The 16,420-nt window shown below is 38.1% G+C and overlaps 1 protein-coding gene across 6 annotated transcripts in view; it reads left to right on the forward strand.

The window, feature by feature from the left end:
• The window catches only part of itsn1 (intersectin 1 (SH3 domain protein)), a 205,996-nt gene that overhangs the window by 96,873 nt on the left and 92,703 nt on the right, over window positions 1-16,420 (forward strand). For all 6 annotated transcript variants that reach the window (XM_087992545.1, XM_043701257.2, XM_087992541.1 and 3 more), the window contains exons 13-16: window positions 2,533-2,682; window positions 2,765-2,905; window positions 3,057-3,144; window positions 11,093-11,232. In XM_087992545.1, the coding sequence (XP_087848671.1) occupies window positions 2,533-2,682; window positions 2,765-2,905; window positions 3,057-3,144; window positions 11,093-11,232 (519 nt within the window). The remainder of the gene's footprint in view (window positions 1-2,532; window positions 2,683-2,764; window positions 2,906-3,056; window positions 3,145-11,092; window positions 11,233-16,420) is intronic.

Here is a 16,420-nt window from a genome sequence, read left to right on the forward strand (position 1 = left end):
AACCACCAGAACTCCACAGCTCATCAGCAGAGAGCACTGACCATGTTCTTGCTTGTCTATCATGACCCTCACTTTCTCAAAGTAAGCATCATGAACTGACAACATTCAATTACAGAAAGCTCAGTGGTCTTGTATCAGAATATCAACTATTGTATTTATCATTCTATCTGGCTTATTAAGCCAGACCAATTGGAGATTTGTGTGGCCTTACTAGCCTTTGCTAAAGGATTGCAAAGTTGAACCTGGTTCACATTTTAGACCTCCACTATGTCATCTTGGAATATCCCTGACCCTAAATAAAAACATTGCTTAAAGATAAATATTTGCATTTGTTTTCCTCTCCTGTCCAAATTAGGTTATTGGTTCTCAAATTGAATGTGCATTTGGTAGATTATGGTAATCTAATATTATTATAATGAGAAAAGGAATCACTAAATTATAAGAATGAGATGTGTCCTGTCATTGTTTCTATTTAAAACTGCCTTGTCTTAAAACAAACCTGACCCAGGGCATTTTGGCTTAACTGTAGGTGATTTTGTAGCTTTTGCAGGATTTCTTTAAATCTAATGTAATTTATAATCCCTTTATAATCCCTTTTCTACTTTGTTTTAAGAATGGCTAAAGGTCTTGGGCCTTTACTATAGAGATGTTAGGAAGAAGTGGATGAAAATCCTCCATGTCTGCAACCTCTGTTGTTAATATGATTTCATTATGATTTTTACTTGAGTTGAATCACTTTCTTTGCTTGTTTGTTTGTGCCAGTTGATTTAGTTTCTTTGAGATTCATTTAATACCTCAGCACTCAACTGAAAAAATGCTCCATATTGGAAAAAGAATTAATTATTGAGTGGACTTTCAGTCAGATGATTTGGAGATGCCAGTGTTGGACTGTGGTGGACAAAGTTAAACATCACATCCACCAGGTTATAATCCAACAGGTTTATTTGGAAGGACTAGCTTTCGGTGCGGTGCTCCTTCATCAGGCAATTGTCAGAAAGCTGGTGCTTCCAAATAAACCCGTTGGATGATAACCTGGTGTTGTGTGATTTTTAACTTTCAGTAGGATAACAAGTTTATAAAATATTGATTTTATTCAGTGGTTTTATATGGGTTTGAGTATTGAAAACATTTTTTTATTTCATGAGTCTGTACTTGAAGAAATACCGTATAAAAACAGTAATTTCATTTCTGTATTTATTAAACTCTCTGGGATGATCAGTACAACATTTTGATTGCATTAGACAATGACTGTGAAGAAATATGTTAGTGTTGCCAGAAAGCTGTCTTTGTAGAAGTTAAAATTTAAGTTAAACCATAGTTCTGGATATAGGTTTGCTCACTGAGCTGGAAGATTCATTTTCAAATGTTTCGTCACCGCACTAGGTAACATGTTCAGTGAGCCTCTGGAAGAAGCACTGATGATTCCTGCTTTCTGTTTATATGTTTGGATTTATTTGGGAAGGTGATGTCATTTCCTGTGGTGATGGTATTTCCTGTTCTTTTTCTCAGGGGTTGGGAGATGGGGTCTAACTTCATGTGCATGATGATAGAGTTCCAGTTAGAATGCCATGCTTCTAGGAATTCTCGTGCATGTTTGGCTTGTTTGGCTTGTCCTAGGATGGATGTGTTGTCCCAGTCGAAGTGGTGTCCTTCCTCATCTGTATGTGAGGATACGAGTGAGAGAGGGTCATGTCCTTTTGTGGCTAGTTGATGTTCGTGTATCCTGTTGGCTAGTTTTCTGCCTGTTTGTCCAATGTAGTGTTTGTGAAAGTCCTTGCACGGTCTTTTGAAAATGACATTAGTTTTGCTTGTCTGTATCGGGTCTTTCAAGGTCATTAGCTGCTGTTTCAGTGTGTTGATAGGTTTTGTGCGCTCCCAAGATACCAAGGGGTCTGAGTCGTCTAGCAGTCATTTCCGAGATGTCTTCGATGTGGGGGAGAGTGGCTAGAGTTTCTGGACGTGTTTTGTCTGCTTGTTTGAGTTTGTTGCTGAGAACTCTGCGGACTGTGTTCATTGGGTTCCCATTCTTTTTGAATACTCTGTATAGGTGATTTTCCTCTGCTCTGCATAGTTCCTCTGTGCTGCAGTGTGTGGTGGAGTGTTGGAGTAAAGTTCTGATGCAGCTTTGTTTGTGGATGTATCAGGACAAGGAATAAATGCTGACCCAGCCAATGATGCCATGTCCCACAAGTGAATTTATAAAAATAAAATAACTTCTGTAACCTGGGGCATGAGTTGCTGCTGAGTTAAGAAGAAAAATGGCATTTAGGGCTGATTTATAAATGGGTCATTTCTTGTTCTGGTTGCATTTAGATATGTATATTCAAGCAGGAAGTGTTTCATAATGCCATTAATCTAAACTCACTCATCAACCGTGATAATGTGTTACTTTCGTGGCACTAGAAGATATCCTGACGTCACAGGATAAGTGTGTGATCTCTGCATCTCTTGTCGTGCCTTTGAGAGCAGGTTCAGGGGTCTATGATATTTGCCACATTATATATAACCCACAATATTCTCGTTTGATGACAGGCTGCAAAACGTGAACTTGAAAGGCAGCGCCAGCTTGAATGGGAGAGGAATCGTCGGCAGGAACTCTTGAACCAACGCAACAAAGAGCAAGAAGATATTGTAGCCTTGAAAGCAAGGAAAAAGACTTTAGAGTTTGAACTTGAAGCCCTTGTGAGTTCATAGATTTGCTGTCACAACATTTATTTTGGGGTAAGGCTGTATTGATTTGACAGACTTTGTTTTTGTCTGTTAGAATGATAAAAAGAATCAGTTGGAAGGCAAGCTTCAAGACATCCGATTTCGTCTCTCCACTCAAAGGCACGAGATTGAGCATACAAATCAAACACGGGAGTTACGAATTTCAGAAATCACACATCTACAGCAACAGTTGCAGGTTAGTTTTTAGTTGATGTGAAAATTTGAGTTATCAACATATATTTCTTGGAATACAAGATCCTCCATAAACCTGGTCATTTGCTTGATGCCAAACTGCAAAAATATGATGCATTTGAATGTGATAAATTTTCTTTTCTTCTGACCTGTAGGAATTTCAACAGATGCTCAGTCGACTGATTCCTGAGAAGCAGTCTCTCAATGATAAACTGAAGCAGGTCCAGCAGAACAGTCTACATAGTAAGGATTGTTTCTGAATCATTTTCAGCTTTCTGAAAGTGTATTTGTATGCATCAGAATGGGTTTTGGATTGTGTAAATCAGTAACGCATCAGAAATTGAACCAGGTATGACAGCACAGGAACAATCTTAGAGTATTTGCAATATTGTTCTTGCTAGGACACCAGGCTTTCTTGGAATTAGAATAAACAAACACAACTGCAGTTGCTGAAAATCTGAAACAAAAGAAGTGTGAGAAAAACATGGCAGGTCTGACAGCATTTGCTGAGAGAAGTATTTTCAATTCTGACAGAAGTTTACTGAACTTATAACCTTAAGTCTGACAGCATCTGTTGAGAAAAACAGACCTGCTCTGTTTCTCAATCACTTTTTTTTGTTTCTCAGAAATAGACAAATTTCACTATTTGACTGCTGGGTTGGTCATTCTGCGAATTTGTTTGTTGTTGTCCTTGCTATCAGTGCTTTTTTTTTGTCATTACCAAATTTACCTAAAACCAGCAATCAACTAAAACCCAAAGTGGAATGCTAGAACTCTATAATAAAACAAGAAAATTCTGGGAATATTCAACTCGGTGTAAATATCTGTTTTTTTCCCTTCATTTTTTCATGGGGTACGTGTGTCACTGGCAGGCCAGCATTTGTCTCTCTTCAAATGCTCTTGGGCTGAGTAACTTTTGAAAAGACAGTTAAGAGTTAGCCACATTGACTGGTCATTTGTAGGCCAAGGTCAGAATCCACATGACACCAGATTATAGTCCAACAGCTTTTGGAGCGCTGTTTCTTTGTCAGGTGAAGCATTTCACCTGCCAAAGGAACAGCGCTCCTAAAGACTATGATTTCAAATAAACCTCTTGGTCGATAACATGGTGTTGCGTGATTTCTGAGCTTGTCAACCCCAGTCCAACACCGGCACCTCCACATCACTTTGTATGCCCAACTAGGTAAGAATGACAGGTTTTCTTCTCTAAAGGGTGTGATTTAACTAGATGAAGTTCAACAGTTCCATAGTCACCATATCGAGAGCTAGGCTTAGATTCTAATTGAATTTAAATTTCACCAATTGCTCTGCTCATTGGCCACCAAGTTCCTCAATGAATAATGAGGCATGAACATATGAACTAGAAGCAGGAGTAAGGTATTCGGCCTCGTCTAACATTTAGGATCGCAACTGATCTAATTGTGCCCTCAAACTCGCCCCTTACTCCTTATGATTTTGATTCCCTTGTTCGTTAACTCTTATCTACCTTTTTGAATTCAAAATTTTCAATGTCTGTGCTGCCACTCATCTCTGAGAAATAATTTCCAAGATTGAATAGCCTTGGAGAGAGGAAGAAAACCTGTCACATCTCCTCCATCCTAAATGGGGAGGCCATTTCTTAAATTGTGTCCCTGAGTTTCCAGTTTATGTTTTATGTTGATGACCTTCCATCAGTGCTGCAAGTTATTGCTTGATGAAGGGCTTATGCCTGAAACATTGACTCTCCTCCTTGGATGCTACCTGATCTGTGCTTTTCCAGTGTCACCCCTTTTGGTTCTGACTCTCCAACATATTCAGTCCTCGCTTTCTCCACTGAAGCCAATTATTCCATAAAATATCAATTTTTTTAAGTCCTAGCAACAAAGGACCTGGGTGACATCTTTAGTAGCTCCGTCAATAATATTTCCAGTCAAGTACAATTCAGCATTGTTATTCTTCCAAATTATAGCTATAGATTTTTCTTTGATTACCTAAAACTTTGGTAGACCAAGTGAATTTACTTGCTTTCTAATTCTCTCATACATTCTGTCTGATCTGTGCAAACTATGTGAAAATTGCACTATTTATTTTTCAGTGAAGTGGTGCACAATGTGTGTGTTTCCAGCACTTTGGTGTTTATGTTTAACGCCTTGTGATACTATCGCAGTTTTTCATGATATGTAATTTATTTAACTTGTGTCAGTATTTATTTTGATTCATGGCATGTAGATGTTGCTGACTGAGCCAGAATTTATTGCCCTTGAAGATATTGTTGAGCTTGCTGTTTGAACTACTGCAGTCCATGTGGTATTGGTGCAGTGCTGTTAGGAATGGTATTCCAGGATTCAAGTTACTGTGAAGGATAGTTCCAAGTTGGGATGAGAGATTTGGAGGTGAATTCTCCGATGGTGATGCTCCCATGCATCTGTGACCCTTGGCCTTCTAGGTGGGAGGTGTTGCAGGTTTGGGGTGTATTGTTGCAGGAGGTTTGGTGAGTTTCTGCAGTGCAGCTTGTCGATCTTACGTACTTGCCAGTGTGTATCAGTCCGGGAAGGTTGAAGGTAGTAAGATGCTAGTCGAATGGACTTTTTTGTCCTGGATGGTGTGAAGCTTCTTGAGTGTACTTGCAGTTTCATTCACTCATGCAAGTGGTGAGTATTCCATCAAACTCCTGATTTGTGCCTTGTTGACTTTGAATTTGTTTTGGGAACTTGAGATCATTAAACCATCAGAAGCTTGAATAGAGTGGGCAGGGAAACTTGTTTTGCCTAGTAGGAGAGGTAATTTATCGGGGCTATTGAGTTAAAATAAAGGATTAGAAGTGACAAGAATCAAACTTTTCGCAGAAACTTGTGATGTCTGGAGTTCACTGTCCAGTTTGCTGGTGGAGTTGGAAACCCTCAACTCATTTGAATGGAACCTGAATCTGCAACTGAAACACTGTAACCTCCAAAGCCTAAAGAGCAGTTGCTGGAAAGTGGGGTTTGAGGAACCAGCTCATTTATTCATCTAGAAAATGTGAGGGCCTGGATAGTCTCTTAATGTGCTGTAACTTTTCAATAGTTCTGTGCCTGCAGTAACCATGATTGGATGTTGTCAGGATTGTTGCATTATTCATTGCCTTCAATAATTCATTGATATCACAGGAATGAATCAAATAAAATTTGAGACACTTGCGACATCCAGAGGCATTGGAGATGGATCAGCTACTTGGCACTTGTGGCTGAAGTTGTTTGCAAATGCTTCGGCCTTGCGTTTTGCCCTGATGGCACTGGAACCCCACATCATTGAAGATGGAGTTAGATGTAGAGCCCCCTCTACCAGTTAGTTGTTTAATTATGCACCACTATCCATGTTTGGATGTGGCAGGGCTGCAAGGCTGTGAATTGATTGGGATTGTGCAATCTTGTCTATTGCATGTTGTTTTTACTGTTAGGTATGCAAGTAGTCCTATAGAACTTGGTACTCATACCCAGTCACTTCAGTACAGAATATAACTGATCCTTAATAAATAATGGGTACTAAATGCTGGTTTTCCATTATTCCATGTATCAAGGACAATTCAAAAACTTCTGTATTAAAGGGGTTCAATTATTAAGTGAGTAGTTCTTGAAGGAAAATGATTACATTTTGTTCCAGATGAAATGACAACAGAATTATTCTTCATGATAAATTGAAAAGACTCAGGACAATAGTAACTGTCAGGTATCAATTGACTTGGGTGATTGTGTTCAGTGACTGTCATTTTGGTACATTGTCAACAGTTGGATTCATTCATTATTGATAAATGACCATCTGTTCTAAAACATTTGATAGCTGCAGTTACTGCACAGAAGGAAGCCATTCACACTATTGAATTCAGTTAATTCTACCATCTAGCCTTTATCCCCCCTTGTCTCTGCTTTTTTTTCTCCAAGCAATTAGCTGGTTCACTTTTAGAAGCTCTGTTGAATACAAAAAAACTGGAACCTGTTGTATGGCAGAAGACCTTCCTGACACTTGATTTTGGATTTCCTCATCTACCTTTGTGAAGCCACTAATGTATTCCTTAATTAATTGTCGCAAAGTACGAGATAGCCAAAAGAGTAAAAGCAGGGAATAGCTGAGATAAATGCAGTTCTGATTTCTTTGCATGCTTGTGAATAGCACAAAATATGAGCATATTCAGCCTAATGAGGAATGTAGATGGATGGGAAAAATGATGCAACATGTAGCGCAGAGAATTTGAAGTGATTCACTTTTTGGTAGGAAGAATAAGAGAAGCAATATAAGATTAAGGGTTCATATCTGAAGGGGATGGAATGTAGCACACCAAGACTGGGGGATACATATGTGAGCAAATCATGTGAGCAGGGCAAGTTGAGAAACTGGTTATAAAGCCCAACATTCCATGTAGCTTATTAATTGAGGGCCTATCAAGGGCATTATGGTATTCCCATATAAAATTTAGGTTCAGTTTCAACTGGACTACTGTATCCAGTTCTGGGCATCTTGTTTTGGGAAGGTATTAGAGAGGATGCAGAAAAGATTATCAAGAATGATTTGATTTTCGGGATGAAGGAATTGTGCTGTATGGAAGATCGAAAAAATATTTAAGGGCCAACTTGATGCAAGTCTTCAAAATAATGAGCAGTAGAAACAGTGCAGAGGGGAATCAAGTGGTTTATGCTGGATGGAAGTTTGCTCGCTGAACTGGAAGGTTCGTTTTCAGACGTTTCATCACCATACTAGGTAACATCGTCAGTGAGTCTCTGATGAAGGGCTGCTATAATGCTCAATTTTCTATTTGTGTTTAGGTTTCCTTGGGTTGGTGATGTCATTTCCTGTTTTTGTCAGGGAGAAGTAAATGGGATCCAAGTCAATGTGTTTGTTGATAAAAGTTCTGGTTGGAATGCCATCCTTCTTGGAATTCTTGTGTGTGTGTCTGTTTGGCTTGTCTTAGGATGGGTGTGTTGTCCCAGTCGAAGTGGTTCCTTTCCCAACTGTATGTAAGGATACTAGTGATAGTGGGTCATGTCATATTTTGGCTGTTTGAAGTTCGTGTATCCTGGTGGCTAAGTTTTCTGCCTGTTTGTTCCAATTTGTTTGTTATAGTTCTTGCAAGGTATTTTGTAAATTACGTTAGTTTTGCTTGTTTGTGTCAGGTCTTTCAAATTCATTAGCTGCTGTTTTAGTGTGTTGGTGGGTTTGTGAGCTACCTTGATGCCAAGGGATCTGAGTCGTCTGGCAGTAATTTCCGAGATGCCTTTGATGTAGGGGAGAGTGGCAGGGGTTTCTGGATGCGTTTTGTCTGCTTGTTTGGGTTTGTTGCTGAGAAATCGGAGTACTGTATTCGTTGGGTATCTGTTCTTTATGAATACACTGTATAGGTGATTTTCTTCCGCTCTTTGTAGTTCCTCTGTGCTGCAGTGTGTGTGGTGGCTCGTTGAAATAATGTTTTAATGCAGCTCCGTTTGTGGGTGTTGGTATGATTGCTTCTGTAGTTCAATATTTGATCAATATGTGTTATTTTCCTGGAGACGTTGGTTTGAAATTCCCCATTGGCTGTTCATTCTACTGCGTAATTTAGAAATGGTAGTTTGTTGTTGTTTTCCTCTGCTTTAGTGAATTTTATGCCAATAAGAGTACTATTGATGGTCTTGAAAGTTTCCTCTAATTTGTTTTGTTTAGTGATGACAAAGGTGTCTCCATGTAGCGGATCAAAGTTTGGGTTAGATAGTTGGCAGAGCTGTTTGTTCGAATGTCTGCATTACTGCTTCTACTGAGAATCCTGATATCGGAGATCCCATGGGTATTCTCTTGGTTTGTCTGTAGGTTTTGTTGTTGAAGGTGAAGTGGATGGTCAGGCATAGGTCCACTAGCTTGATGATGCTGTCCTTGCTGATGAAGTTGGTGTTTGGTGTAAGTGTCTTTGGTTCTTCTACTCGTGTAGTCAGTGTTTCCTTGACCATGCTGATGAATGTAATAGGGCAGTTGCATCAAAGGAGGCCATTGTTTCATCCTCTTCTATCTTGGTGTCTTCAAGACTTCTTGGGTGGAGTGGATGGAGTGGCGTTAGTCTTCTACAAAGTGTTTTAATCTAGCTATTTGGCCAATCTAAGCTTGGTGTTCCAGGTAGCGAGACTATGGGTCTGAGGGGGGGCTCCTGGTTTGTGAATTTTGGATAATCTGTGGAAGTCTGATGTGTACCTGGTTTCATTTTTTAGAGATGGAAATGTGTTGCTGGAAAAGCGCAGCAGGTCAGGCAGCATCTAGGGAACAGGAGAATCGACGTTTCGGGCATTAGCCCTTCTTCAGGAGGGCTGAAGAAGGGCTAATGCCCGAAACGTCGATTCTCCTGTTCCCTAGATACTGCCTGACCTGCTGCGCTTTTCCAGCAACACATTTCCATCTCTGATCTCCAGCATCTGCAGACCTCACTTTTTCCCTTCATTTTTTAGAAGTCGGTCTCATTCATTTCTCCAGATATCTGAAGTTTTTTGAGTAGGGCTGTGATTTGGTTGTGGGGTTGGTAAGTGTTGATATTTGCAAGCAGTGTGTTCGCTTTCTCAGTGTAATCTCTTTGATTTAAAATGACTGTCAAGTGTCCTTTGTCTGCAGGTAGGACAACAAAATTTTTCTTTTTTTTTAGTCCTTCTAGTGCTTTCCTTTCTTGAGTATTTTGTGTTCCCTTCCTTTTTCCTGCTTAATGTTGGTGCAACTGTCTGATGGTTTGCTGGATTTCTTCTGTAAGTTTGTTGTCTTTCAGTGTTGTTTCTAATGCTGCTAAGAAATCTTTCTTCTCTGCATCCTGGAAGTTGTAATTTCATCCTCTTACTAAAACTGCTTTTTCAGTGCCTGTTGTGGGTCGGTCAGTAAGTTTTTTTTTCATCCATGCTTCTGTGTTGTTTGTGTTGTTATTTTGTAAGTTTGTCTCTTTTTTTTCTTGAGGTTTAGCTTTTTCACTTTGTGTTTGTTGCTGTCTAATGTCTATGGCTTGTTGTACTGTGTCTGTCCATTCATGATCTGTTGCATGAGCCATTAGAGTTTTTTGACGCGAAATTTCCCAGTTCGATTTACGGAGTCTGTTGTGGGCATCATTAATCATTTCTCTAAGCATTCTGCGGCTGTTTTGCTCTGCTGTTCTTTTGGCTAGTGGTAACATCACCACAGGAAATGGCATCACCAACCCAAGGAAACCTAAACACATAAATAGAAAGCAGGCCATACCACCTCATCCGGAGGCTCACTGATAATGTTACCTCGTATGGTAACGAAACATCTGAAAACGTTCAGTGAGCAAATTTACATCCAGAGCCTCAACTTGAGCTACAAATCGTCTCAAAATTCACTAGTGGTTGGTGCTGTTAAAGGGTTGAGTAGCAGAGGACATCAATTTTAAGTGATCACCAAAAGAAGCAAGGGCAACATGAGGGCAAATCTTACATTGCAAATGATAAGGAACTGGAAGGCACTGACTGAGCGTATAATGAAGGCAGATTCCATCAAAATTTTCAAATAGACTTGAATAATTATCTGAGCCAAGAGAAATTACAGGGCTATAGGGTTGAGGTTGGAGAAGTGGAACTCGGTGAGGTAGTCCTATAAAGAGCCAACGTGAATGTAATGGATTCACTGTGCAGTGACTGTTCTTTTTGGATTAGAGGAAGTATGCACTATCTCTTTGTATACTCGCAAAACATGAATGTTTCTGTTAAATTTATCTTTCATAATGTAAGCGGTGCTCCGAACACCGACTTAATTTTGTAAAAGGATCTGTTTGACTATTTTGGAGAGAGAAACTAATTAGAGAGGCAGTGCATGGTATTTTCTTAGAGTTCATTTTGAAATTACTATGCCTGTGTTTTTGCCTGGATATTGAGAAGGAAGGCATGCAGTAAATTATTGGGTGCAGGTGATCGTCAACTGGGAGTGACTGGTGATGCTAAACTCTAGAAACTATGAAATTGTAATCTAAAATGCAACCAAGAAGTATGGCAGTAACAATATGTTAATATGTAAAAAAACTCAAGAACTTTTATCTTACTCTGCTGTTTGTCAAGTTTTGTAATTAAATTTCTGTTTTGTTGTGACTATGTAAGTTTCTTGAATGCTTATGACTGTTGTGACAGATTATTTAAGTGCACATTAGTAACAACTCAGTGTATTTTAAATGCAGCATTTCCTCTTCCAAACTGTCAACTTGCAGAACAGTATTTTTTTTCATTAATAGGGGACACTATTCTTACTGTTAATAAGTCTTTGGAAAACAAAGAGTTGACTAGACAACATCTTCGTGATCAACTCGATGAAGTTGAGAAAGAAACAAGGGCGAAACTCCAGGAGATAGATGTCTTCAATAATCAGTTAAAGGTAATGCTGAGCATTTATTTAATTCTTCTTGCTGTGTTCTATGTTAAAAGTTGAACAGGCACAGTGTCAAAAGCCTCCATAAATTCCAGTCTCTGTTCTCAGATTCCATACTTAGGTCAGTTTCAGCATACATGTTTGGAATTAAGCTGGGTGCAAAGACTAATACCTCTTTATTGTCATCATCTTTTATACATCACAGGAACTTTAATTGGTAAATTACATTTATATTCGTAGTGTGCCTGGGACAAGAATATACAAGCTGTTGACTCCTCAGTGTTTGAATTTGCTTGAATGAATAATTTTTCAACAAATGTCTTCCAATTATACACTTCTCCACTTCGTTTCTGGCAGTTTAATTTCTTCTAAGCATGTTCACCTTGACTGCTGCAACTAGCATTCTTGCTGTGTATTTCTTGGTTTCAATCATATTCATTCGAATGTGTCACTCTGATGGAAGACTACTATCGTAAATATTTATAGCACAGAAGGAGATCATTCAATCTGTTGTCTGTGCTCGCTCTCTGAAGGAAAGATTCACCTGGTGCTCCTGCCCTGCCTTCTCTTTGTGACTCTGCACATTTGTTTTTAGATTTATTTAAGTAATAAATATAAATTAAATTAGCTTATTTTGAGAAGTGCATTCAAATTAAAATTAGATAACTTGTTCATCAATTGAATTGTGTTAACTTTGTGGAAAGACAATGTTATCATTGCCTCTCTTTTGCCATCTGACCTTAACTTGTACTTTTGTGATGTGTAAGACTATCCAATGGTTTGACGATGGCGAAAAGCCTGCTTGTTATGGTTAGCTTTCTAAAATTAGATCTCGGCACTATTTTTTGTGAAAGGCTTGGATGGTTTATAATTGAAAGTATGTTCATAACTGCCAAATGGCCTCTATCCAACAATATCTAACAAGACTGACACTTAACAAGCTATTTTAAAATGTAAAGCATGTTTATGTTAAGTAGCATTTTAAGAAATGTGTAATTTGAGAAAGGGCCACTTTTGGAATACTTTTTATATAGGATTTAATGCTGTATTGTGCTATTTGCTTTCGATTAAATGTCTAACAGTATAGTTCTCATGTTTTCTTGTTAAAGTCTGTCTTAGTTGCTTTAGGTGCTTTTCCTTTGTTAAATCTGAGCATTTCTTTCTTCCAGTCTGTGGCTGTGGACGATGTTTTGCTGCAGTGCCTGGGCTTCCTCCTGTGCAGCGTGAACCACTTAGACTTCTTTTTAAAGGTTTCTTTGCCTACATGCGCTTCTGCACAGCTTTTGAAATGCATTTCTAAATGGAAGTGCAAACATTGCTTCCATGTGTCATGTGCTTGGTACATACAAGCCTGCAATTTCCTACCAGAAATGTCACTCTTAAAGTCATGCCAAAATTTGTAATTTGAGTAAGAATCCTTGAGCAAATGTCAGAACTTGTAAGAATTTCATCCAAACTGTTTTCAGGTATTACGAACATGCTGCCAAAGATATGTTTGTCTAAGTTTAATTTCACTTAAAGAAACTGTGACTGTAAATACTATAACTATGTAGCAAAGTTCCTGTTTAAATTGTTTACAGCACAATTATTGTTCCAAGGTAGAACTTGTCATTCATTTTTGATGTGGATTGAACCTAGTAGAGATGTTCCAAACAGCTAAAATGCAAATTATTAACCTGATCTTTACATATTATAAATATCCCTTTCAGAATTGTGACTAAATAGTATTCCAAACTTGGTTCAGTCGTGTTATTCAGGAAAGCCCTATTCAAGGTGTCAGAAACCATTTGGGAGTTCGGAGTATTAACATTGCTAACTGTAATGGTGTAACTTAATACAGTACTTAATTTGAACAGATGAGTTAGACATTGAATTCATTCAATGATTTTTACACCTGAGTACTAATCGAGGCACCCCCATTCCTAAATTCGTGGAATCATGCTGAGGCATATTTCCATAAGCACCACCCACTGTCTGGTTTCTTGCTGCGTGTCGTTAATTGTTCATTTGTAAGTCAAAACAGTAGCTGGGCAAAAGTGGAAGGTTGGGTGGTCAAGCTCACATCATTTGTTGTGTATTTATGACCACAGCGATCCAAATGTTTTCCAGGCAATTAAATTCTTTTGAAGTGTAGCTACAATTTTAATATAGCAAAGTGCAGCAACATGAACACAGTAGTACTTCAACAGCAATTACAGAAATTGCTGGAGAAAGTCAGCAGGTCTGACAGCATCTGTGGAGAGAAAGCAGAGTTAATGTTTCAGATGCAGATGCTTTTTTTCTTATTTTGCGTTCTGAAGAAGGGTCACTGAACCTGAAACATTCACTCTGATTTCTCTCCACAGGTGCTACCAGACTTGCTGAGATTTTCTAGCATCCGCTGATCTCTCTTTTTTTCAGTTTAAGTTATATTCACATGTTTGGTGTGGGGCTTAAACTTTCTGATTCACAGACTAGAACGCTATATTTTATCCCCAGCCAAAAACAAAGTGCATGCCATTGATGAAAGGTTTGCCCCATTGTTGTTAACTGTCTGTACAAAAATGATTTGCTAATTTAAAGGTCTGAATGAAAATTGCATTGCACTTATCACAGTCTCCTGTGTGATCAGCTAATGCTGAATAGACTAGAGATCAAGCTTTGAATGTGCTGGTAATTATGGTGTAATTGTGTTGACCAAGTGAAATGGACAGGGTAGGGAGGTCTCCCATGTAAAATATGCAATAGAGATTTTATCTTCAATTTACGTAGTTTTGAAGAATGACCATCATTTTATAGGAATTGAATTTAGGGACAAGTAAGTTGACAAATTTTAAGTATTGTAATTAGTTTTGAATAAAGTTGATATGGAACTTAAAATGCTTCAACTAACCACAATCTCTCTTCTGCTTTTAGTCTTCACCAGCATTATCTGGTTTGCATTAAACTTGAAAGAGTATACTTCCAGTAAGAAGTGTCCTGTGTTTGATTACCTATCTTGGAATATTTACTTTGACTTTCAACACTCCAGGTTAAAATCCGAGCAAGCTGCTAATATTGTGACTGTCGCTATTGACAAAATTTCACAGTTGTTTCAGTAAATGCCAAAATATAAAACGCCCGTGCTCTTGAGATTGCACAGTTGTGCTTTGTGTGCTTCCTATTAGTAAGTTTGAACTTCTGGCAACTCCTGTACCAAGGACCCTGCTTGAATTTGTAGTCACAACACTGTTATCTGACTTTAGGACAATAAATTGTTCTTCATGGAGTGGTAATTACCTCTGTTGTATGCTCTTGATTACTGTCTAGCGACCTCTGCTGGAAGTTAATATAGGAGTGCAGAGTAGATAAGACCTGAACTTTTGCTAATGGTTTTGTAGCCTGCTGAATAAATGATCACTGTCTGGACTTGTGCATGAGTCAATAGCTTCGGGTGATGAGGACAATGAATTAGAAACACATAATTTATTCAGCAAACCCTATTTAATTAAGTAATTGAGAGTGTGAGTGACCAATACTGGTATTTCAACAATTTCAGATTGTTCAGTATTTCTTGAACTATTGATGTATCAGTTTACTCTTAGCAGCTTTTATATGTTTGTATTTTTGGCCTGAACCTTCTATTTAGAAATGCACAATTCAAGTAATGCCTAGTTTTAAATGTTTAGAATTGATTTGTGTACAGGATTTGATGGCTTTCTGAACTAATTTTTCAATGTATCTAATTTCATAGTTTAGACATGGACTTCAAATAAATAAAATATTAACTACATACATCAACTGTGGTTAAGTGATGTTGGTCATTTTAAGCTGCGAATCAGATCAGGTGGTTCCACTGTTCCTTTGCACGTGCCATTTGCTTCTTTTACTTTGAGTTAGACTGTTGACATCTTTAACACCTTGGCTGGATAATCTTCTCATATCACTATTTTAATCTGGACTTGCTAGATCTTGCTGCTTTCCATGCTTTTATCCAACAGCATTTTCCAAGTCATTACAGTGAATTCAGTAAGGACAGTATGCGCTACTCAAATGCAAATAGCAGAATTATACATAATAAAAAATGTAAAATATATTTCTCTACTCAGATGTTTTGGAACTTCTTCACATGTTCATCAGAAGTGGTTAATTCGGTTATCTAATTTTGAGAATGAGCTTGAAAGGCCACATGAGGGGTTTTGGGAAGTTGAGCTAAACTTTATTTGTGTTTCCAGCATAGCTGGCATTTCTTTTGCAGGGCAGGAAAGATTCAGTTCTTCAGAATATATTTATTGGCTTACAGTGCTGTTTAATTGCCATATTTTGCTATCAGTTCAGAGAGATATTTTCTTTTGTTCCAGTTAACGTTCTAATATAGTTTTATTTCTCAAAGCTTGCATCATTATGCAAGAATCGAGAGTCCATGCGTAGTTCATAGACTCCTTTTCCCCTCTTTTTATTTAGAAATATTATTTTTAAGGTTTCTCACCTTTTATGGGCCTTAAAGCTGTACCAGTGTCTCCACAAGATATCCTGAAGCTCACATTTTTTCGACTGATACATGTTTGGCTTAAAAACATCTACATGAGCCAACAAATGCTGTCGATCTGCCCAGTTAATTTTAAGGTAGCAGTTAAGAACAGAAAAGATGGTTATTTTTGTGGTGCCATTCACCAGGGTTCATCTTTAATCTGTTGATTGGCTCCTTGGAAATTGTAAATTTTCCATTTTTGTGGAGGGGGGAAAAGGCTTTTACTTTGTATAAATTTTGGGGAGCATGTCGAAAATGGGGGAAAGAAAACAATCTAGAAATAATGGCTGTCTGGATGAGAAGATCGTTTATCCTTTTATTGTTCCTTTTTTTTTTATTCACTAGGTATTTTCTTCCTTTCATTCTTCCCAGCCCCTCTCATTTTTTCTAAGCTTGAAAGAAGTTCCTGCTGTAATGGTACTGCTCAGTAACTACTGCACTTGATCTACTTATCAGCTACCTTGTTGCCTATCTTTTGATTATGGCCAAGATTGGAATGATATTTCACAGTTTCAAAATCAGACACTTTGCTTTACACTATCTGCAATCCTTGTTGCATGGAGTCAGTATTTCATTGAGAAAAATAGCTTTTATGCATTTAACACTGGATTTAGTACACTAATTTATGGAATTATTCTTAAACGACAACTTGAAAAAGTCCCGTATCCTTTATTTGCCTTAAAAGGCACTTTTTGCCTGCTTTAA

Source organism: Chiloscyllium plagiosum, unplaced genomic scaffold (genome assembly GCF_037043375.1).
Source record: "Chiloscyllium plagiosum isolate Xiang-an unplaced genomic scaffold, Cpla_swu_hap1 HiC_scaffold_12, whole genome shotgun sequence".
Classification (NCBI taxonomy): Eukaryota; Metazoa; Chordata; class Chondrichthyes; order Orectolobiformes; family Hemiscylliidae; genus Chiloscyllium; species Chiloscyllium plagiosum.